The 24,967-nt window shown below is 45.3% G+C and overlaps 2 protein-coding genes across 2 annotated transcripts; one reads left to right on the top strand and one right to left on the bottom strand.

Moving 5' to 3' along the window:
- The first annotated feature begins 146 nt into the window (after positions 1-146).
- On the top strand, positions 147-7,923 carry ccdc66 (coiled-coil domain containing 66). Its single transcript, XM_029151513.3, is given in 23 exon segments — positions 147-348; positions 963-1,021; positions 1,117-1,139; positions 1,265-1,507; positions 1,605-1,842; positions 1,984-2,128; positions 2,518-2,612; positions 3,045-3,094; positions 3,207-3,299; positions 3,449-3,592; positions 3,778-4,010; positions 4,364-4,373; positions 4,375-4,449; positions 4,544-4,702; positions 4,815-4,893; positions 5,023-5,103; positions 5,214-5,377; positions 5,379-5,446; positions 5,725-5,908; positions 5,994-6,046; positions 6,225-6,391; positions 6,521-6,654; positions 6,808-7,923. Coding segments are annotated over 23 exon segments (2,610 nt in total). The 5' UTR covers positions 147-337; the 3' UTR covers positions 6,910-7,923.
- Positions 7,924-9,338: 1,415 nt separating this feature from the next.
- On the bottom strand, positions 9,339-24,028 carry tasora (transcription activation suppressor a). Its single transcript, XM_055509117.1, has 28 exons — positions 23,612-24,028; positions 21,966-22,111; positions 21,609-21,701; positions 21,366-21,438; positions 21,149-21,240; positions 20,902-21,033; positions 20,679-20,805; positions 20,510-20,566; positions 20,281-20,386; positions 20,022-20,125; positions 19,818-19,921; positions 19,578-19,650; positions 19,155-19,229; positions 18,785-18,981; positions 18,500-18,697; positions 18,228-18,408; positions 17,931-18,059; positions 17,642-17,793; positions 16,755-16,923; positions 16,043-16,522; positions 14,521-15,815; positions 14,106-14,228; positions 13,297-13,456; positions 12,979-13,087; positions 12,619-12,797; positions 12,369-12,518; positions 11,425-12,145; positions 9,339-11,206 (listed from the first exon to the last, which is right to left on the bottom strand). The coding sequence occupies exons 1-28, from the start codon at positions 23,865-23,867 to the stop codon at positions 10,678-10,680; spliced, it is 6,210 nt and encodes a 2,069-aa protein (XP_055365092.1). The 5' UTR covers positions 23,868-24,028; the 3' UTR covers positions 9,339-10,677.
- Positions 24,029-24,967: the final 939 nt, after the last annotated feature.

Below are 24,967 nucleotides of genomic sequence, written 5' to 3' on the forward strand. Positions count from 1 at the left end.
TTTTATTATATGTAACATAAATGTTACCAAAGTGTTTGGTTCCATAGTTTTAAATAAATTCCCAGTGAATGTAAACGCACCATCTGCTAACGTACACGTTCAAAGGAAGATTCTGATTGGCAGGTTGCCTAAAGAGTCAACCAATCATCAAAGCCGTTCTTGGTCGTTGTCAGTAACCAACGTACACAACATGACATCCAGGAACTGGCGTGTATTTTATAATCTGGACAGAAAGCCCTTCTTCTAAAATTGCAATTTGTATATTATTCGTGTTCATTTGATTTTATAAGGTTTCCAGTTAACGCACGTCAATCTTGGGAAACGATTTTTTATCGGAATGAATCTCGGGTGAGTCATTTTCTTTCAGCAAATTAACATTAGCTAGCTAGGCTATCATATTATTGCAGAATGTGTCGCAGTGAGATATCGTACCTCGTTTGTAGCCAGACTGCAGATTCAACAAACACAAGTTTGTATTCATGCAAGGTTTATATTGCGTTATTATAAACATGTCATCTACACGTTAACGGGCTGAAGTCGTGATGCGGCGACGTTGTTGTCAGTAAGCCACATTGTTGTTGCTTGGTATAGTTCAATTAATACATAAGGAAAGAAAGCGAAACAACATCCATGAATACCATTAGCCACGAATATTTCCTGCAAGAATGTTTGTTTATTTGACATCGTTTGTTGATGATGAGAAACAGACCGTAAATTGATAAGTATTGCTGCTGTTGGAGGAATAAATACAGTGAAGCTTGTGATGCCACACTACTTCTCAGATCTGTCTGCGCAGTTAAGTACCTATTTGTCTCTGTAGCATGAAACAAATACCGTAAGATATATTAAAAAAAGACATTTGAAAACATTTTACATCTGTAGACAATGTAACTGCTGTTTTAATTAGTTTACAACATTAATGTGATTGTGTTTTTGTTTATCTCCAATGTTTTTGTAAACAGAGACGGCCTGCTGTTTGAACTTGAAAATGGAAAACCTAAATTGATTTTGCTCAGTTATGGTGAGGGCTTTCATTTTAAATCAAACATTCAATTTAGGGTAAACAACTGTTGCTAAATTGATTGAATGATTAATGTCTTTTTTTTTCTATTTCAGGTGTGGATAAAAATTCAAAAAAGGTAAAGCTCAAGCTTTGACATGTTGGAATAATGATAATTTGGCATCATTGTTAGCAGGAAAAAAACTATCCTGACATCATGGTTTTTAGTTTTGGGTCATCTAACTTGATGTGACATCATTCCAGCAGGTGTCCCTGAGGCCTAAAGCAGCTACCATCCCCAGTTCCAAACAACTCTCCTTTGTAGAGGAGCAAGAGTGTCCAGCCCATCAACAGGCAGGGAGGCACAGAGAGGGCAAGAGTAAGGGTGAAGGAGTAGCCAGGTCTTTCACCTCCAACATTACAACACCTGGAGGGAGGAATGCCACCCTGAATTTGTCCAAGGCACACGAGAATCACAAAGGAGGCAGCATCAGAGCTGCAGCCAAAGTGAGTGTCATACTCTGTTTTGTCTCTTTTTTTTCTTTGTCCTTTTCCTCTGAGTACAGATTTATCTGATTTTCCTTTGTGTGTTGGTGGGCTGAAGGTGAAGCCAGAGAGACATAAACACATTACTAATGATGACACCATGAGATCCAACTGGAAAACAGCACAGCCTCAGAAAATTGTGAAACACAGCAGTGGAAGGGACACGCTGGCCAGTAGGAACACACAATCAAAGGAAAGTATGGTGTGTCTGACCAGTGAGCAGCTGCAACAGATCCTCAACACTTTTCAGACTTCCAGCAATGGCCATCACATGCCTGAGGAGCAAAGGAATGAAGGTAGGTATACCAAATGTATTATCAGTGCTGCTGGCAGCCTGACAAGCCCAAGAGCACATAGAACATTTATTACATGTTTCTTTATGACACTGCAGGATTTGTTTTTGTTCATATTATGTGCTATAATGTGTTTTCTGATAGGAAATCAAACGGACTCAAAATTTCTCTCTTCAATGAATGGGCAAGGAGGAGAGAAGAACCAGGAAGACAGTGGAGGTGGAGAAAATATAAAGCAAAGAGATAGAGGAGAAAGTGATGCATCAAAAGTTTCAGTGGAAAAAGACAGGTGAGTTTTCCTCAAAGGATCCTTTTCTAAGATATGTGTGTTCTCAGTCCTATATAAGGATGTTTACATGTTTAAACATGTTTGGTTAAAAACAAGAATTTCATTTAGTAGTTTACAACTAGCAAAATAAAATCACTGATATTTGACTGTTAGCAACGTTAATATTAATAATAAGTGTCATTTAATGACTTCTAAACCAACACAAACCACAAGACATTCTGGGATTGGTCTGGGTCTGTTCAGAGGATTACATTTCAAATTATTGTACCTCTTCAACTGGTAATGTCAGCAGTCCTAGTGTAGGTCAGTGCTAGACGACAATGTCTTAGTGTCTAAATCTGTATTGTCAAAATGGTGGTTAAAAGCAGAATGTTGCTGCTGTTGTGCAGGTTCTCTGGGTGTTTGTTTAGCTGGCTGGAGGAGCAACAGCCGGACAGCAGAGCAACCATCGATGCTAAGAAGGCTCAGTGGAGGAAAGAACTAGGTTTGCAAACACAAGCACTTTAAAACAGGAGCATTTCAGACTTATGGTACTTATGATGAACCCAAACACACTTCGCTCCCACATTTTACAGCCTTTTGGGAGCTGTTACATACATGGGAACTGTATACAGTAGCTGGTGAAGACCATAATCAGAGGGAAAAGCTGGACTTATTCGTCATATGGAAACAGAAGTTGCTCTGTTTGCTTGATGTGAACACAGACAGCTGTTAACTTAACTCTAACAATGACTAAAATCATGCCAGATGTCTTTGTAGACTTTCTTACAAATTGCCATTTTTATAAAGTGTAAGAATTTACTCCAAATGGTTGGTTACAACCTGTTATCATATAATACAATTATAAATAACAACAATGATTTGGAAAAGCTTTTACTGACACTGCATTTTATTTTTGCATGAATATGTTTGTTAGATGAGCAAGTGGCATTAAAACAGCAGCGTCCTTCTCCCGGCACGCTCCAGGTAAGGCTCACATGTCATCACCCTTTTGTTGTGTTTATCACTGGGAGAAAATCCAGTAGATTAATATAATGGTAAAACTATTTAAATTTTATATAACTTTTTTGTTTTTCAGGTGGCAGAAGACAGAGAAAGTGTGTTATCGGTTCGAACCTCCATCAGTCAAAAAGAGCTGCCAGCAGCCATCAAATCCAGCCTCAAACTTGGGGTAAAGTTTATAAACTTGTTAGTTTTGTGGAATGGAATCTCAACATCTTTCCCCCGTTTTAATTTGATTCTTCACCAGTAAATAAGATACAGAAGATACAGAAGTTTGCATAAGGTAAGAAATTCATGTGTGATCTGTGTTGTCTGTAGGAGGTCACACCGATGGAGGAGCTGCTAAGTGCGGAGAAGCGAGAGAAGCGTGAGGAGCAGAGGAGACGCTGGCTGGAGGAGCTGGACCGACAGAGGGAGGAGATGAGTGAACGCAGAAAACGAGACAAACTGCTACAGAGCCAGGTGCTGTTCAGAGCCGGTAGAAACATGACCCGCCGCGGTAGAGATGAGATCAGATACCTGTCAGTATAGCGGGGAACCTGACATCTACGGAGGCAACTTCATTACTATAGCAGTGTAGTAGTAAATGAGTAAAACACATGCAGGACAAAGCTGTTCTCTTTTTGCCTCCGTTGGTGTTTCTGCAGACAGAGGACCACGAGCTCTGGGCCAATCACTTTGACTCGCTGCAGAGGAGGCCTCATGTCCAGTCAGAGGGTCCATCAGCTCCCACTAATGCCCCATCCAATGGCTCTGAGCGGGGAGAGTGGGAGCCATCTTCCAGCCTGTCCTTGGTCTGGGAGGCCATGAGTAGTTGTGGAGCAGAGAGTGTTGGTGCAGCCAGTGTAGACACAACCAGTGGATACCAGACCAGAGCCAGGTAGGAGGGGGGGTGGAGCAGGCACAAGTGTTAGCTGTGTTCATATTACAGCTAAAGAGGCTTTAATCTCATCATTTTTCTTCCGAATGGCTTACATCAGATTGTCTTTCACAGAAGTCTAGGGAAAAACACTTAAATGTTTTAGATCTGGACCACTTCCATATGTGGTTCATAATTAATCAGGGGCAGTGCAGTCACTAATCATGTGGCTTTTTAACCTCTCACTTCTATGAATACCTATATCACGGTCCACTTAAAATGAGCAGACCAAGAGCCTGGAAGCGACTGTTTCATTTGTCTCTTCATGAAATCCCACATCTATAGAAGAACTGCTCTCTTTATATCTTGGCTAGCTATCTGAGAATCTATGACTGCCCTGCTGGACCCCGCCCAGATAGAGGAAAGAGAGAGGAGGCGACTTAAACAGCTGGAACAGCAGGTACAAGGAGGATGAGGATCTGGTTGAGCAACACTTTCAACACTTTGAGCAACGCCTTCTTCTTCTTTTCCTGTTTTACCGTATGATCCATCAGCGAGCAATTGAGGCCCAGGTGGAGGAAAGAAAGCGGCAGAAGGCTCAGGAGGAGGCAAGTAGAAGAAAGGAGGAGGAAGAGGAGGAGAGGAGGGTAGCACAGGAGAGGGACACGCTGCGGAGACAGTACGAGCTCGCCTCAGTGAAGGAGAGGCATAAGGTCAGGCTGCAACTTACAAACAATTAAATTATAAATTATTAAACATGTGCAAAATACATTTGACAGATTTTTTCTGTTGTCTTGGTGATTGACTGCATGCATTTGCTAGCAGGAGAAAGCAAACCATCAACGTGAGCAGACGCAAAAGAGCCACAACAATGAACGACTGCAGGAGAAACCAGAAGCCAGTGGTGAGTAGAGCCTAATGCAGTATGTGCAGCACAGAGCTGGTTCTGTTAACTCTGAGTAAGTCAGTGCATCATTCATGATTAATTCATCTATGCTAATGTCATATCAAAGTATGTGTGTGTGCTCAGCAGATACAAGACATGATGGCAATGGTTTGAAAAAGGATGTCAGTAATTCAGTCTGCCCGTACAGAGACATGGCTGTACAGACAGGTACCTAAACTATCTCATACATACATTAGCATTACTACTCCTGCTGCGGGAGTTGGTAGTATGTTTTTGACTGACTTAAACTGCATGAAACCGTTCTCCTCTTTGTATAGAGGCAGCTCCCTCCCTCCTGCTCGCAGCAGAAAGTCCTCAAACTCTTCCTGTCACTGCAAAGCACCAGGCACCTTCTTCTCAGTCCGTAGCTCCTTCAACCAGCAAGAACCGAGCAACAAAAACAGGCAAGGAGAATATCTGTCTCCAAGGAGGAGGAGACCCTGTATGAGGCGTTTGCCAGGACAGACAGAAGCAGGAGAGACAGGAGGAGGCCAGAGTGGAACATGCAAAGGTGAGAGATGAATCAGATGAGAGTTGTATCTACAGCTACATTTCAAATGTAACAACAGATGCTGTATCTCCAAAGAGTCGTAGAGCTCTCGTTTGTATTTACACATCAGGTCATATCTAATCTAAACTCTTCCCAAATGCCAGTGTAGAAATCCTGTCTCTCTCTGCTTTACTCTCTACACTTGCCACCTTCACACCTGCACTGATGACTGTCTGTTATGATCATGTCCAGATGTTGTTTGCGTGTAAAAAAAGGTGTTTCCGTCTCCACCTCTCCAGACCCAGCCGTCGGTTCGTTCCAGCGTCGGAGCGTTACCCTGCAGCTCTGCAGAGGAACAGACAGGAGAGTCGACTGAAGAGGCAGGCTGAGCTCGTTGCCCTGCAGGAGAGGGCCTGTCTGGCCAGGACGGAGCCTCCTCCACAGAGTCAGGACCCAGAGACCAGAACCAGTCCTGACCGTGAGGTAGGACAATCCCTAAGCTCTGAACCGTCTCACCAACTGTTTGCGCTGCTTAGTCGTGTTAAAGACGGATGGACTGGTTTTTCAGGGGGAGTGTGTTTCCAGAGGACAGAGCATCTCTGCAGCAAATGGCACTGAAAGGTGAGCGGTGCTCAGTCCAAATATGCAAGCAACCAACTTCATGAAGCTTGTAAGCTTTTACTAAAGACATATGTAGGGCCTGATTTGTATAAAATTGCTCTTCATGTAGGTCAAAGCAGCCAAGAATCATTTTAATAGGCCCTAATTAGTGGTGTGTCTTACATATTTATTACGTCAGGGGTCGCTCTCCCCCCGTCCCTGCCGTCAGTCACAGAATGCGGAGTCAGCAGTCCTGCAGTCCTTCTCCTTCGGTCCTGGACTTCATTCCCTACGTTCGAACTGATGAAGTCTTCAACTTGGACCCACTGGAGCCAGCCAACACCCCCCAACAGGACACACAGCCAGGTTAGACCGCACGCACACATGCAACCGACTGGCTCAGCATTACAATTACACTCCAGAACCAAAGGTACAGTCAGCTGCTACTGTGAAGTGGTTTCATGCCCATTTATAAATAAACGTTCTCTCTGTCAGAAGATCCTCCACAGTGCTCAGCATCCCCTCTTCCCTCCTCTCAACGAGACCCCCTCCTTCAACCAGAGCTGCTCCGTAACACACACACCCACCGACAGCAAGAGATCCTGAGAGGCCTGGCTCAGCTACGGCAGGTAACGCAATAAATGTATGGCTGCACCACAACTCTAACCAGCACTCACCCTAAAGCTGACGTATCCCACAATGCAGCTGGGCAGCGTATTTTAGCATCACTTTCAGTGTTTTCTGGTCTCTCTCTCCATAAACAGGACAGTTTATATTTTCAGGGTTTGTTGCAGAAGCAGAGAGAGCTGGAGACCGACCTGAATCCTCTACTGAAGCATCGTGACAGTGAGCTCCGGACGACCTCAGCCTCGCACCGCATGTGACTGCCAACACCTGACAAGCGCACTCAGATGAGTGTGTGTTTTAAACAGCCGTCATGAAGAACATTTTTAAACCTTAAAATAAACTGCGAATCTGAAGATTTTATTCAGTTGTTGACAGACGTTGGAACTGGATGTTCAATGTGCCACTAGAAAAAAAAGGAGAGGAGGACTGGTTCAGTTTGACCATGATCCTTGTTCTGTGTAGAAACGTATTTTCAAATAACCAAACCAAGTTACACTAACTTATGAATGGCATTTGCTGTGTTTCTTAGGTCAGGACCACTGGTAGTAACAGAGGTAACTGATAACGAGAACGGCAGTGTGGAAAAGCTGTGAACCTGTTTTCAACTGACATCATCAAAGGTTTATTTTTCCCTTTTTATCAAGAGACTTTTGGCTTTAAGATCAGAAGAAGGAAATCATTGTGTTGGTACTAAATTGGTTTTAGATTCAAACATCACTAAAAGAGAAGCAGAGTTTGATGTGTTTGAGTGTGGTGATGTTCAGTGGCTGCGTTTTGACCACAGCTCATCACTGGCAGAAAAACAGATGTATTACAGAGGGTCGCTTTAAACACTGCTGCTTATATTAGACACTTGTCCAAAATGGTTTCATCAGAGACTCCAAAAAGTATCTAATATTATGCATAATGTGTCTGAATGGGCTTTACCTTCAGCTGAACAAGAGCAAACCATCACTTACCGTTTATGTTCTCACTCACCTTCCTGTTTTCTGCTTCGTTGTTTCTACCTCGCAGATTCCTTTCAAAATGAATGTAAAGGGATGAGCAATGTTATGATGTCGGCATTGTATTTTATAACTTTTAAATGCACTTTGTGTATAAATGGTACTGGTACTGGCCTTCTTTAGGATCAGGAGGCATCACACTGGAGAAGCTGTTGAATTACTTTGTATCAATGATGTGTTTACAGCTTCCTGCAGGCTTATGCTTGTTACATTTTATTAGCTACTGTGTTTTTAATTTAATGTAATAAATGCTGAAGACACTAAAAAGTCTCTTACATCTGTTACAGTGTGATGAAAAATAACATTTTTTGTCAGCTGATTAATCATTTCACACTTTTAAACATTTCATTAAACATTTCATTCAAACATTTTGATTAGGGAGGGGTTTAAGATGACCCAGTATAAAGTTTATACGATGTTTGTTGTTGTAGTTAGTTCGTTTATAGACGCTGAGTATCTCTCCTAAAATTAACAATACAGTATTATACTACTAATACAACTTATCTGCTATAAACAGGCAAGAACCTGGCTGTGCTGAACCCGGTGCCTTCCCTCACAACTACATTATTCCACACTCATCCACTTAGGTCTGAGGTCGTCCTACTGATGGAGGGAATGGGACTACTGGGACTACTGGGAAGTGGTCTCGCCCACCGTCCTTCCCAAAGTAGGATAGTCCTCGGTTTAATTGCATTAGTCATATACACTCATCCAGGACTGGATGCCCCGCTGGGGGACAGGTGGATGGAGCCTTCACATTGATGACTCTGCTGAACCCCTCAGGGGACTGGCAGTTCAAAAGGTTCTCTTACCTAAGCTTATACATTTGTGGCGGGGGGGGGGCTCGGGCGTCATCTGCTGTTGACTGTCTTCCACTTACCGCTGGACTGGGTCTAGCGGTAAGTGGCATTGTTCATGCACCAACATCTGTCTTTTGGTGAATAATGTTATCTTACAGCTTTACTAACATAGTGGGACACAACACCAGAACCAATCTTAGCTGTAACTGCTGCTGTCAATTAATGTTATCACCATCAACAATGTTTAATTATGGTAGTTGCAACAAAATCACGGCTATTATTAAGTATTATGTGATTATGTATAATATACAAGAAAAAAAAAGTATAATATATATGTATGCATAGGTGTATGCATGTATTTATGTATGAGTGTATGCACACAGCTTAACATTTGTATTAGTATTAATTCTTAACAGTTAACAACATATTCACAATTTATTTCTGTTGTAGATATTTATATATGTATTTTTTGCCTCACTGATTTATTTGGTTTCAGCATCTGGTTGTACTTTTTCTAGATCTCCCCAGACTCAACCTGTCCTCCAACTCCACATCATCCCAATTATTTAGAAAAGACTAATACCATAAAACAAACTGGAAAAAGCAAAACTGTCCATCAAAATATAAAGCTCGGCCTGATGGAACTGCTGGATGGGACAGTAAAATAGAAAGGAAAACTTTGTGTTCAGTGTTCTGGCATGGACGCATGCAGAGGGCAAACCAGAACATGTTGCAGAATTTACACATCTGAGAGATGAAAAATCATCTGGTCGATTGACAGACGGCAGAACGGACGCACTTCATAAGGACCTAAAACCTTTGCTCTGCACTCAATGAACACCTGAGAAAAGGCATCACCTTCAAAAGATCGTGTCGAGTCTGGTTTTGCAGAGAAGTTTAATAAAAAAGAAAACCAAGAACTCTGATGTAAAAAAAACAACATAAAAAAGATTAAGTTAAAATCGGTCTTTACAGAGTGACTTTCTACATAAAACAATGAACCAAACCGCCTTCCGATACCAAACCAAACATTCAGTCAGAACTATTGTACAACCACAGGAAGACGTGAGGCAGTCTGTGCGTCTTCAGTTCAGGATGAATGTAATCTCCTTTATAAAGAGGACGACGCAAAAACATCCTTTCATCCATCCAGAAAAAGTCCTTTAAGGGTCGAAGATGTCGTCAGTAAACAAGTCTCAACATTTCAGTCCAAGCTCGTGTTTGTACAGTATCAAAACTGGTTTAATGTAACGACAGATGAACTCACATCAACATTTGTTTAGTTGACGCTGGTTTGAAAATCACCCACAAATCGACATATGTACAGTTGGTTTCAGTCTGAGTTAGATGAACTTCCACTTTGGAAAGAGACAAAATCTCCCACACAGTGATTTATGGCATCTTCCTTCCATGTTTTATATATTAACAAGGGCTAATACACCAGCAGGTTGTGGCTCCAGTGGGTTTATTCCAACAGCTGCCAACAGGTTAGCTGTGTGAGCAGGTTCACACATTACATCTAACAGTGCATCTGACTCTGGGGCTTTAAGCGTCATGTTCTGAGGCTTCACGCTTATGTAGGACCAGGCCCCGATCCAGATCTGTCACACTACACTTCCCAGAACCGGATTCTGAGAATGCTGGATGTGTGTAAAAAACGGGAATGTTGAAAACACAAAGTCACTGGAAGGCCTTTTTTTAAAATGACTAAACAAAATTCACTCTGGAGGAAGCAAATATTAGAAAATTACATAAGGGAATAATTCTTCAAGGTTGAAGTCTCTGAAATGGAAACACACATTTGTCTTTATCACATTAGTAACACAGTTATTTGTTTCAGTTAAATGCAAAGGAGAAGCTCGTTCTCCTCTGATGGTTTGATGCATTAGGCCCGTTGCTGCAGCCTCACTGTTAAGTCAATATTTTGACTTTTCTTTCTGTCAAACTAAATCCAGTTTCTGGTACATTACACAAAAATAGGTAACATTACTTCCTCTTGTTCACTCAGTTTTAGCATTTACAAACTGAATCTCTTCTTTCTGTCAATTGAAACCCATATAAATAAAAATTGTTTTGCACATTTCTTTTACCAGTTGATGACTTTGGATTTTCTACATTCCTTTTGTAACTAAACCTCTAAAATGGCAGAGACTGTGAAGTCAATCAGGTGTAAAAATTAATTTATGATCCTGAGTCTGGGAGCATAGACTGATACAGGTCTCTACATCCCATTAAAGCCTCCTCCTCGCTGCCCCCCTCTGTACCTGCCGCTGCCCTGACCCGCAGGGTTGCGGTAGCCCCTCAGCATGTTAGCGCTCGTGCCAGCTTGGGGAATTCCCCAGACCAGAGCGCCTGCAGGGCTCAGACCCCCTGTCCAGACAGATGTGGGGCCCAAGAGGCTCCTTATGCCTCCCAGAGAGGAGAGGGGCGCCAGCATGTGGCCCGGGGGGAAGGGCTGTCTGGGGAGGTGGGCTATGTGTGGGGGCTGCAGGAGACTCATCCCCCACGGCTGCTGAGGCAGATGTTGATGGTGTGAGTGTCTCTGCGGGATATGAAGTTGCTCATTTATATGCTGCTGCTGCTGCTGCTGGTTGTGGAGCTGCAGATGTTGTGTGATCGGCTGCAAACGGGGCAAAACTGGATTTGAGTTGTCATTCTGGCCCGTTGCCATGGTGATGCTTCCTTTGGGCTTGTTTTCAGGTGTTGCTGTTTCCGCTCTTGAGGGCTGCTCGCGGCCTGAAAGTGCATTTCTATGAAGAGAAGGCATGAACATTTATTATCCAGTTCACTTATTCTGAGATTCTGACCTAATCAGAACTTCACAAGCACCGGTTTAGTTAATAGGACATTTCATCAGTCAACAGCTGGAAGCAGCATGGTTTTCAGTTAGTCTGATGAGGTCACTATGGATAGAACCAGGGAAGTGTAGGATCATACATACGAAAAAAGCTCAACATTGTTTACTAACCTCGGCTTGCCCCCCCCTGCAGAACAGCTGGCAGTATTGGAGGAGGCTTCACTATGTTTGGTGGTGTTGGGAGATGCTGGTTCTCCTTGCTGCTCCACCTTTTCTGTTCTGTCGCTGGTCGAGTCTGGCTGGTTATTAGCTGGACCTGCCACAGCAGCTGTGGTTTGAATGGACAGAGGAGTAGAGACGTCACTGTTACATGTCTCATGAACTCCCAAGGCTTTTACTGGCGTTCCATCTCCCTGATCTTTAGTCTTTGCTGCGTCTGCTTTTCTCTGCATCTCAGCAGGAGGTGTCATTCTACCGCTCGCTTCCTCCTGGACCTCTGGTTTTGGATGCAGTGATGAGTAGATCGAGTCCAGAGTGGCTGCTACTGCTTTTCTGCCATGAGTGAGCTGGACTGACTCAGTGGGAAGGACCTGACTTGAGGGAGGGACAGTGGAACCACTAACTACCGGACCAGGATCTGGAAGGTGATTTTTGAGGGGGGTAATGACACAATCGATTTGGGAGTCAGTCGGATGTTGCTGCTGCCGCTGCCGCTCGGCCCGCAGCTGTGAGATGGCCTGTCGCAAAGCTTCAAAGTCTGTGTCTGAATGTCGTGGTACAGGATCCTTACTGGAGCCATCTGGAACGAGCTGGTCAGAGAGATGGGGGAGGGACGGGAGGCCAGAGGCAGGCTGTAGAGGTTGGTCACAACATGACAGGGAACTAATGTGTTCTGGGAAGAAAGAGGCAGAAGGTTCAGAGCCTGACACAGTCACACTGACTAAACTGTCTGCCGAGACCTGAGGAGAGAGGGAACACAGAGCTATATGTACAAAGAAGGATTCATACTCCATAAATAAATAAAAACAGTTCCTCCATCACCGATTGGTTTCAGCCCACAGAATGTTTACTTTACTTCCTAATTTGTTCTATGACATGTGCATCCTTCCACTGACCTTTAGGAGCCAGCAGCTCATCCGTGATTTGCTGCTTGTCCTTGATTTCACGGTAACCAACCAGTCTGGTGAAGTCGTGCAGAATTTCTTTAATACTGGCCACAATGATGCCGTTACCAGAATAGGCAGCGAACTTCTCAAACTGATGCTCTGATTGAAAGACAAAGGATACGATTTGCTTGGATGAAAACCTGATGAGGTCATCACTGAGCCGCTGCCACTGATCAACAACCTGGTGACGGGTACGTACCAGTGAGGAAGACTGTGTGACGGTACTGTGTGTAGCGGCCCTGGAGCTCAATGAGACAGTCCAGGTCGGGTGACTGGTGATTCATCATGTCGCAGTGATGATACGGGAGGAACTCCACGATCTGCCGCTTCTGGTAGGTGGACAGCACATCCAATAGGTTGGCTGCATCTTTCCTGAACCTGACACGAAAATGACCTTACATGAGTTAATACATGTTGGTACATCCTGCCAGAGGGGTGATCAGCACTAAAGCTCTGGGATGTCATAGCATCACAACAGACTGTGGCTCTTACGCCTCACAGCTCTATTTTGTGACTGCTGAGCATCATGTCAGCTCTCACGCTGCTAAAGCACGAGTACCTGGCCTGTTCCTTTAATTTCCTGTGGGTCTTGCAGTGAACCTTCCACTTCCAAACACATTCTGGAGAACTGTGCTGCTCCAGGAACATCAGCAGTGAAGCTAGTCGATCTGCACGATGACACAACATTAGCCAAAACATCAGTTAATCACAGCCAAAGATGCAGTCGTCTCAATAATAATATTGGTGCAAAACAGTTCTAGCCCAAAATATTTTATTAGACTTTATAACCTAAAAATAGTAATAGTATAATAATTATTAATAGTGTATGAGTTATGTACCTAAAGTCACTTTTACAATGGTTAAAATCCTGACATACCATGTGTGATGAAGTCAGGACTGAGGACCAGCTCATCTGAGACGATGCAGCCTCCAGACACAAAGAGCTCAATGTAGCTGTTGTTCCGGATATCATCCAGGGCATCGATTCCCACAAACACCACAGAGTGATGTCGCTTCAGGGACATCAGGCCTGGGATCTGATTGATTAGCACACAATCACATTCTCGTGTTAGAGAGTTTTGTTAGGCTGCATAGAGCATCACCCAGTGACAGTACAGTAACACACAAAAATCTAAAACCCATTATTACACGTCAGCGCTGAGGGCTCTCTCAGACAGTGCACAGGAACAGCAGGGCGTGGACACACGTACACTGAGACTGTGGGCAGCTTCATCAGCTGGAGGGGGCAGTGCTCTCACTTTCATGCCAGACTCACTGAAGAGAGCTGAAGAGCTGATCTGAGACCTGTACTTATGACCAACGTCTACCCTCCCAGAGTGACGAAGCCTGATTATTCATGTATACATGTAATGGGAGGCGTATGCCACCACTTGTGTTGTTAGATGCATTTTAGTGTGACAGCTGCATAAAATTCTATCTGGCAACAAGAGCAATGACAAGACAACAAGTGGAGCTTACAACCAGGCAAACCACATGGATAGAAAGATGCTGGCCATTAAGTCAGAAGCACTAAACAACACAGGATGAAGCTATTTTAAAACTGGGAAGTCAAAAACAGAACTGAGACTCGAACCATGACATGCGGCAAACGTGCACAGATAATACTGATGCATCCTGTGTCATCAAATACCCGTTTGCTCTCTGTAACGTATCATTCAGAGGCACCTTGTGTATGTGTCCAGATATGTCTTTGTTCCTAATGATGACCAGCAGTCTGTCGTCAGAGGTTTCCTGGCTCAGAAAAGCCAAAGGATTCAGCTCCGTGTTCCCCTGCTTCAGGAGGAGTTCCTGCAAAACAAGAGCACACACGCGCAGTTTGCTTCTGATTAACTAGACTTTACAAGCCTGTTAATGCAATGCAAATGTTCAACAGATTACACAAAGCGATGATCCATTAGGTTAGTTTCAAAATAACAGATAAATGTGGCTCAAATAATCAACTGAAGGCTGTGGTTGACTTTTATTCTTTAAGAAGGAATTTTAGACTTTTTTACTACTATTTACTATTTAAATCAATTGATGTCCTACAGTCAGGTGTATGTACTGATGATACTCTGAGCGATGATACCCGCTAGCTTACCGTGACATCTTCGTAGAACGGGTCCTCTGGCTCTGTGCTGTGCAGGTAGAACTGCAGGGAATTCCTCTTGACGTCTTTGATGATCTCCACCAGGCTGCTGAACACCTCTGGCTGCAGCTGGCTGATCAGGGAGCTCAGGGCCGTGGGTGGGGGAACGAGATTTGTGCCATTCCCAGGGAACGGCCCAGATGCCGAGCTGGAGACCGGCTCAGAGGACTGAGGTGCTTCTGCAGAGTGCTTGGAGACGATGCCGGCCTTTGGCAAAGCTGCGTCGCACTTTGAACTTGCAGCAGTGCTCCCAGCGTCTGCACCGCTAGTACAATGTGCAGTCCTTACGGTGCTGTTGCCTTGACTTTGCCCAACATCCTGAGTGACCGTCCTGCTGATCTCTAACCTGCCGCTCTGCTGCGGCTGCCAGTGGGGCAGTAGAGGCGTGGTCTGTGCAGGAGGGAGGGGGGGAGCAGTCGCAGAGGAGGGAACAGGTAAAGTCACACCAGCAGGCGCAGGCGTCTGTCTGTCTGAAGCGTTGACATCAGCAGCCGTGAGTTCACTGCTTGCAGAAATGTCCTCATCGTTGTCCGTAGCAGCATTAGCCGAGCGGATGCCGGCTACGAAAGCACTGACGCTGCTCGCCAGCACAGCATCTGCATCCTTCTGGCCGTCGTCTGCGTTGAGGCTTGGCCTCCTCTCAAACTCCGTTAGCATGCTGCTAATGCTGCTCTGCAGTGAATGGACGTAGTCCTGGACGGGGGGGCAGGGGTTGTAGAAAGACACGTACTGGGAAAACTGTGATATGGAGGCATGTGGGGGCACGCGTTGATGCTCGCTGGTTTCTGGGTTGGAGGTGGAGTGTGGAGACTGCGGGACATTATAGTGAATGCTCTGCTCCTGAAGGAGGAGCTGTACCTCAGAGGAGAAGTCACCGAGATGTTTGTCCACAAGGCTGTCAATAGCTCTGACCGAAAACGCAGAGGAGGAGACAGATGAAGCGAACACAGATGCTCCTCCGACGTCCTTTGCTCGTTCCTCCTGCTGCTGCTTTTCACAAACCCTTTCACCTCTGAAATCTGAAACTTTCACATTGTTCCTAGCATTTCTGGCCTCATCTTGGCATTTTAACTCCCGCTGTGCATCGTCCACCTCCCGTGCATTCTCCTTTCTGCGCTCAGTCAGTGGGGGTGAGGAGCTCCTCCTCTCTGGAGCTGGAGGAGCACATGGACGGATGGAGGCTAGTGTAGATGGCTCTTCATTCTTTTCTTTTCCCTGAGGTTTCTCATGTCTGTGCATGGACACTGCTGCAGGAGAAAGCATAGTTATAATAATGACAGATGATACAAAATAAACATTACACAAAGCCAAAAATGAATGTTCAGGCTTCAAGTGTTTCGATAAGGACATTGGTCTGCTCTTCATTTGAAGGATTACACAGTGAAATGTCATTTTATAGCTACTATCGGTTGAAAACATTTAAACTGTGGGTGGCAGCACACAAACTAAAGCCGTGGTGGGTTGGTGGAGTTACCTGTGAACTCCCTGGGGACTGTGGGGGCTAAGTGCTTCTTCTCCTTGTTAAGTGGATTGAGCTCATTAGGCGTCAGGGGCTGGCAACGGATAGAGGAGGGGGGAGGGGGATATTGGGAGAAAGAAAAAGGACTGGGCTGTGGAGATGGGCATTTAGGGGTAGATGTTGGAGGACTTGGCTCCGGGGACAGGACTTCAGACGGTGAGGGGGGAGAACTGGGCTCTGGAGACGGGCACTGGGAGGGTGAAGGGGTAGGGCTTGGGTCGGGAGACGGGCACTGGGAGGGTGAGGGAGCAGGGCTGGGCTCAGGGGACGGACACTGGAAAGGGGAGGGAGGTGGGCTGGGCTGTGGGGACGGGGTGGGGCTCCTCCTCATAGGTTTGGTTGCTGTGGCGACGCTTGTTGCTGTGGCAAGGTGCTGGAAACGAGGGTCCTGAGGGATGTTTCGGTCTCTGTGGGTGTAGCGCTCCGAACACAGACCTGCAGACAGAATCCAGGCTTCTCTTAATTCTCTTATTCTTAATTCTGTAATTTTGTATGCTGACCCAAATTTAATAGGCAGCAATAGATCCAGCACACTCAAATCAAATGGATGTATGCAAGGAGAGAAAACTCAACATCAGCACCAAGGCATATTCCACTTTGAGCTGTTGCATCATGTTTAATATTCCCTGTGGCATATCTTGGTTCTGGCTCTTTGAACCTTTTTTACCTGTTATGGGGATTAGGACCCACGGGATCTGACACTCTTCGTCCTCCTCCTCGTGTGCTCCTGCTCTCCTCCCTCGTCCTCCTGCTCGCGCTGCTCCATGGTGATTTGTCTCTCCGCTGTGGGAGCTGGGGCTGAATCCCTCCAAACTACTAATGCTGCCTGTTTGTTCCTACACACACACACACACACACACACACACACACACACACACACACACACACACACACACACACACACACACACACACACACACACACACACACACACACACACACACACACACACACACACACACACACACACACACACACACACACACACACACACACACACACACACACACACACACACACACACACACACACACACACACACACACACACACACACACACACACACACACACACACACGAAACCCCACATTCGGTGAACCTCATCTTCTGTGTGTAGGTTTTCACATAAAACAACAAGAAGCATCAGGCGTTTCAGTCTGGCCTAAAGCAATAGTCAGGTTTCTGCACGAATGGCAGGTGTGGAGTGCTGTGATAATCCTTCTGTTAGTGTTGGCAAGGTCACAGAAAAAGGTCTTTACTTGTTTTTAGGTACAGTGTATGAACCCTTGGCATGTGCTGCAGGTCAGGTTGACCAGGTACAGTGTTGCGCAGCACCGAGTGACTCTGCAGAATTATTTTTACTGCCTTTATATCAAATTAAATTTTATTTCTGTGTCCTTGTTTGAGTTCAGTAGAAAGATAATAAATGGTTAATATTAATATTCTTTTTTTTATTATTCCTTTATTATAAATAAAGGAACAAACAGGTGATTGCGGGCAAATCAGTTATTTAATCTGTTATACAAACACAAATTGACATTAACCATCAGTTACCTCCAGGTCCTCCTGCCTCCTCAGGTCGATGTCACAGTTTGTGGGCAGACCCAGTTTGGTGGCCAGCTTCTCGAACGGAGACTCCCTCTGCCCGTCGTCCTGCCCCTCCCCCAGACTCTGAGTGGTGACACCACTGGCAGCCTGGCTCAGGCCTGTCAGATAACAGTCAGTCTGTTATCAGCTTTACAAACTGCTGCCAGTTATAAGCAGGAAACATGAGTCCTGCAAATATCACAGGGTATAAAATAAGAGCTGCATTGTCAAGAAGGAAGAAGCAATAGACAGTTACCCGTCAGCAAACTGAGAAGCCTGGCAGCCAGTTCAGATCCATCATCCTTTAGATCAATGAACCTCAAGCCAACAGAGCTGACGACAGACTCAAGAGACCCAGGAGAGGCTGAGACGTGACTTCCCTCCACTAGAGGCACAAAGCAGAAATATATTGTATTAATACAAATCAAGTCATAAATGCGAACTGAAACTCAAATCTGTAGACAACCGGTGGTAAAACCTGTCCACTCCCTAACTGTCACTCAGCCCAGTGGTGCTGCAGGACAAACTCCTCGGCGCCGAGCAGCCGTCTCACCTGGAACCTTCGTCTGTCTCCCTGGCGCTTGCGATGCCCGCAGGAATTTCAGCGTCCTCTCTGCCGTTTCCTGTTCCAACCTTCTCTTCCGCCCTGGTGCCTTCTGCCTCGATTCCTCCCTGTTCACCTCATTTTCTGCGTTCCTCTTACAGGTCAGAATGTGGTCAATCAGCTGCTGAATCTGAACAGAACACATATCAGTTATTAAAACAGAAATAAATGTGTGAATATTGAAACTGATTTAAAACTGAAAATAATTTTGATCTGTTCACCTCCTGTTGCTCCTCAGAACCACAGTGAGCCTCCATCATCGTCCTGGCACAGGCCACAGACAGCAGGTAGAAGGTGGGGCTGTACAGGTACGAGCGCAGGTATCCGTCCAAGTTGACCCGGTGGTGTCTGGGGGCAGGAAACACCGTTCCTCGCTCATCCAGTTTGGAGTCATACTCGCCCATTGGGTACTGTCGAACCTGGGGCAGAGACACATTTATAAAAAGGTGTGGTCCATGAAGACCAACCTCAACCAATCCAGCTCAAACACTTTGGCTGTACTGTACCTTGCCATCGTTCAGTCCCATTAAGTACTCCCGCACCTGATGCTCCACGCCAGCGGACAGCTCAGGGGGGGGGTTGGCGCGGGCCTTGATGAGGGCGTGGTGCAGCGCTGGGATGAAACGGCTCAGCCTCGGCATCACCGCGGCACCGGCTGGGGATGACTGAGTGGCATCAGGGAAGGAGGAGGCACACTGCGATGCTACGGAAACAGGAAAAAGGAGGGTTGGATTCGCTGTCCACAGCTGACTTGCACTTGCTGCATTAATCAGTATCAACACATTTACTACCATACAATTGAATCCGTCACCGTGCTCTTTATATACTAGTACTAACACGGACACGAGCCGCCGCCCACCAGTGCCCTGTACTCACTGGATCTGACCACAGCTCTGGACTCGGGGAATACAAACAGGGCCTGAAGACACCTCTTCCAGTTGTCTCCTCTCTCTAGAAACAAAACAGGCTCATTCTATCAGGACGCGAGCTCTTTGAAAACATTCAAGACAACGAAGGTAGCTTATTGTAGCAGTTTGTTCAGTATGTGTTTAACATCCTGAATAAAATTCTACAATAAGCTATGAACATATGATCCAAAATAAATCTGACATTAAAATCACATCAACATTTACTGTATGTAAATTTTGTGTAGATGAGTAACCAAGATTACTGACAAGCAACTATGTGGTAAATACATAGTTCTTCACTTCCATCAGTTGAAAGGCACACATTTCAAAAGAGGTAAGTGTTGTGGTGGTACTGGACACAGATTGTCCTCTATGTAATAAGTCAACATACCAGTGGGTGTGGCCATCTGAACACTGGAGAGGAGGAAGAGAAACCCTCTCTCCGTCAGCTGAGTAACCAGAACCTGGAGAACAGACAGCACTTATTTAGCATGAAGTGATGTACAGAGCACACAGCCGTCCTGCACAGTCAAGAAGGCTGCAGACTGGTGGAGAAATTATTCTGAGTTACAAACAGCAACAGGTAACAACAAGTCTGTCTTCAAACTAAGTTCAAAAAAACAGAACCCACCACATTTTTTAACTCCAGTTCTTGCAGAAGCTTCGTGACACTGGTCGTTGGCCGACATCTGTCAATCACCTCCAGAAGACTACAGCAGTACCCATTCGTCACCACTATGCAAACAACAACATTACAATATTAAGATGTCCGCCCAGCCCAGCGTTCGCCTCCAGTCACGCCACCTTGTGTGTTCCATCACTAATGTGACTTTACCTTCTTGGCTGTTGTTGTAAAGGTTGTATGAGAACAGAACGGAGGGAACCACCTTGGTCACCTGGTCGAGTCTCATCAAACAACCGATTTCCAACTTCTCTGGTCTAAAAAAGGAAAAATAGACATGCAGAGTAAAATATTTTAAAATCTAATCTAATCATAATCATAAGCATTAGATTAAGGATCCCCTCTAAAGCCAACATCTGTGGCAAACAAGTAAATGTGGCTAAAAGATGCAGGAAGTCAGTTCACTGCTTACATTCTGTGAGGCAGCAAAGGAGGAGAGAAGGAGCGAAAGGAGATCTGGAAGAGGACCCGGTCGCCTCGGACCAGATCTCCAGTCCACACCGTGTACGGAGCTCGTTCTGAGAGACAGAAGACAGCATCGCTTTCATTCAGAGTAAAAACATGTTCCACGTCCAGGATTTAAATGTTAAGCACTCCTTATGTTTCATGCAAACAGATGAAGAACCGGGACTGGTTCTCACCTTTACTCGCTTCTGACGACTGACTGTTCAACCTGTGCGTCAAAACAGGTAGAGAAACTGTCAATTCATGAGTTCTGAATTCTGAGTTCAAGACAGAGCTAAACAAAGGCTTCTAGTCATTTTTACATTTAAACGGTTCACACCCTGTGACCAGGTCTTCATACCTGACGGGGCGCCAGAGGTTTGCTGGGAAGTGAAGAGTCTTTTCCCTTGAAGTGGAAAGAGACGACGGCATATGGACAAACCTGACGAGGGCGCTGCCGCAGCTCGTCAAATATGTATTCATAGAAGTATTGCTGAAACGAACAGAACAATAAAGCTCAATGACAGGAGCTAGGACGGGTTCAACCCAAGAAACAGAAAAAAACATCACAAGGCCTTTGCTTTTGTACCTGTGTGAGTTCGAAGGCTCTGTAGGAGCTGAGCGAAGTTACTTTGCAGGAATTCTTGGAGATGTGGCTGTCGAAGCGAGGCGTTGGATCTAGGAGGTTCTTCATGTTTTCATAAATGCTCTTCACTTTCCCCTGAAACCAAAAACAAATACTTATTTACAGTTAAATAAACCATAAAAAGGTTTAAGGTCTTTTTCAGTATTGGGATTAAAAGGCAGTGGTGATCATGACAGGACGGACAGTTTACCTTCATCACTTTGAATATGATGAGCTCCCCTGTGGATCCAGGATTGAGGGCGTTCATTTGCAGCAGGTCAGAGAACCTGCACAAATACACTCCTGGAGACAGACAAATACACACCAGCTCAACACCACAGCTCATTCCCTTCACATTCATTAGAGATCTGTTCTCAGTGTACAGAAAAAAGGTGACATTTTTGTCTCTCATGGGTCTGTTGACTTGCCTTTCTTGGGGTTTCCCAGCACCGTGATCCAGCTGTGACCCACAATCAGCCCTTTCTCACAGAGCGGATGCAACTACACCAGACAAATGAATGAAATCTATCATTTCAGTTCTTTTTACACTTTGTATAATTAATGACAAACATGAATAAAAAACATCTCTTAAATACCAAAAACATCATGAGTACAAAGATACAAGTTTTTCTTTTACATCTTCATTTCATAGTAGACACTGTTTATCTCACCTTATCAGTATCACTTTGCAAGAAACAGTAACTCTCCTCCAGCTCCTTATCCGTCCTCCCCTCTGCCTTCATCTCCCTCCTCTTCTCTACAAACTGAACAGACACACACACGTTTTGCTTCATGTGACTGGATTTGTTAAAGTGTAGCTAAGATGTGTTTCAGGTGACTCGGCTGAAGCAAAGAGTCAACCTGTGTTAAATATACAAATAAAACATAAAACAAAAAATAAAACTGAGCATATGGATGAAGTAAGCAGTTCTTTGGTATAAACGCTGACCATGGCATCTGTCTGTCTAACAACAACTACTGTGTCAGGGGAAGAATGAATGAAAGTTGGCTTGATCCTTATCGCTCACCTCTTTCTCCAGCAGGTCGCAGTGGACCAGGCGAGGCTGGCAGTAGGTGAAGCAGCCAGCAGAGCTTGGGTCAATGAAGCTAGAGGTCAGGATAGTCAGCATGTCTTCATACTCTCTGGATTCAGTGGAGACATACTGGAACAGAGCTGAAGGAAAAATGTAGGTTATTACTGATTAACACTGATTAACACCGGTTAGCACTGATTAACTCTTTGTTTGATCACCTCAACTGTAGAGACCTCCAATAGTATGTGGACATCAGAAAACAAAATGTATAAAATGAATTTGTGAATTAAGCCTTTACAACTAATTCCCAAAGATTTGTCCATATGAAACCAGGACTGACACAGACGCTGAGGTGAGGTCAGATGGCGGATCACTTAATAATAAAAGGAGGAGACTTGTTGAAGGGGTGGTGACCCTGTTTAAATGAAAATATACCAGACAAGACAAGACAAACTCGCAATATTAACAAACAGTTTAATCTGGTGCAGCGTTTACATCCACTGTTATTTGCGATTTTCTGCAAATTACAATTAAGGACAGCCTTAAACACCTTGGAGCCTCACCTGTACCTAAACAGGTTTCAGACCAGCAGCCTTTTTTTGCCAAATCCCCAAGTGACCGGGCAGCCTGCAGCTGGGGCCTCTCCCCCACACAGAGGGAGGCACCTGCTGCAGGCTGCCCGGATTAGCCTGGATTAGGTGCTCCTCATGTGGAAAAACACCAGTTTAAGAGAAGAGGTTTGACATCATGTCCCGTATCGGCACATGGGTGAAAAAGGCGTTAAAAATAAGTTCATTCAGTAAATGATGTGTCACAAAGGGAAGACAGTTGAGGAAGCAGACAACAGTTCTGAGAAGCGAGGTCATCACGTGCTGTGGGAAACAGAGGAGCATCCAGCACGTTCTAGTTAAAAGACGCCTGCATCTCTGATGGTGTGGAGGAGATCAGAGCCGTCCACCTGGACCGGGTCTCTAGGACTCCGGGTTTCAGAGGATGCTTCCATCTGGACACCTTTTCAGAGAAGACCTCACATCTCAGCAGAACAACACTGAGCTTTAAGACGCGCTGATGCCACAGCTGGTCACAGTCACTGCCCAGAACTATGTCCCCGTAGAAACACTGTTTTACCTTCAACACAGGAGTTTAGCGTTGGAACCGAGCTCTGCTAAGATGTAAACAAACGGAGGCGGTGATTGAACAGCTGGGACGTCCGCCCGCACCGAGTAGTAACAACAAAAGGTTCCGATCACGACTGACAGCTCCTCACACTCGCATTCTCTGCGTTAAATAGAGATAAAGTCGTCCAGTGGAACCTTTAAAGCACGTAGCTAGCTAACAATGCTAGCATAGTTTTAGCCTCTGCGTGAAACATAAGCTTCAAAGAACCTCTTCATAACAGCGTCATCTAATAAATACAGAGACAATAGTTGACGTGTGTCACATCTGCATTTAGCTCAGATTTCAGCAAACGCGTCTAACTGTGATTTGTCCTTTAGTGGAAAACAAAGGGCGCTTGGGTCGTTGTGCCTCACGGACGTCAGTGACACCGTTAACTTTGTGTGCAGTCCAGTACAGAACGGGTAAAGTCTGATCGACTGCTTTAACGGGACTCCGCTGCAGGAAAAGCCAGCGGCGCTCACCTCTGTTGTCCTTTGTTTTCCTCGGGATGTGAAACTTCAGCGGCTCCTTCGGCATGTGTCGCTGGTGGAACAGCGGCGGCACCGAGTTCCTCCTGTCCATCCTCGCCGCAGCGGCGCCCGCCCGGTCGGGACCAGCGGGCGCCTCGGTTCGAGGATGCGCCTCGACCACCTCGCCATCTTGAGGGCCAGCGTTGGCGCCGAGCTCCGCGGCAGCGGACACCCTCCTCGGACGGGCTGTCGCGGGGCTGTCGCTCATCGTCACCGCGGTCCCTGCGCTGTCCTTCCTCCACAACCGTCCTGCGGGAACCGTTCGGCTCGAGCCGTGCGATGACACCGCCGTTACCTGCCGATTCCGCTCAGGTGCTCGAACCAACACACAGCCCGCGCCATGTTTTCTGGGAGGCTGCGCTCTTCTTCACGGAGCGTCGACGTCAGCTGTTGTAGCTACTGCGCGCAGCGTTACTGCCCCCTGCTGGTCGTCACCGCCTCCTGCACCCAGCGGACCAAAAGCAGCGCCATGAATGAATGCGCCAAGAAAAGCTTTATTCAAGAAACAGTTTACACTTTGGTCAGTATCAGTTCACACATTATGTTTTAGTCACTGAATGCAAACTCACAGACAGTGTGAACAGCTTTGTAGTTTTAAGAAGTTCAGACATAATCAGCATCTTCAGGATCTAAAACATGGAGACATTGACGTTGAAAAGGCTGTTTCACGTCAGAATATACAGTATATAAAACAAACACGTCTGGCTTTGTTCCCACAGTCATATACACTACGTCATAAACATTTTTTACATTAAGTACATACAAGACTCCTCTGATTGTCACAATAAACCAGTGATCATTTTAAGCTGCATCAGTTGCATCAGATATTTTTAAGTTTACAGAACACTGTAGTGAAACTGCAGACACAGACAGTAAAAATCCAAATCACACAAAACTAGAAAAGCTCATTTGCTGAAGGACTTTCGTGGGCGAGCTGTTCCTGCTGATCGACATAAATGCTGGTGAGTTTAGATTCTGGACAGAAGCCTGACGTGTGCAGACGTGAAGCAACAGGCTGCTTCCATTGTGTCCACGCTGGCGTCCACCTGATACATGCAACGCAACGCCGCTACTCTGTTCCTGTTACAGTGAGAGAGGTCACGTGGGTAAAAAAACTCTTTGCTTCTGACTTTTGTCACATTGATCACATTTATTTAGTCTATCAAAAATATTGAGTATTTCAAAGCCCCTGAGCAGACGTTAAACTGCATCAGTATGAGTCTGGGCTTTAGCTTCATGTCATCTCTCTCTACTTAATATGAATATTCCTCAGTAGGAATAGTGAATCCATGGTCAGTTACCAGTTAC

The sequence above is a fragment of the Betta splendens genome, chromosome 5 (genome assembly GCF_900634795.4).
Source record: "Betta splendens chromosome 5, fBetSpl5.4, whole genome shotgun sequence".
NCBI classification, from domain to species: domain Eukaryota; kingdom Metazoa; phylum Chordata; class Actinopteri; order Anabantiformes; family Osphronemidae; genus Betta; species Betta splendens.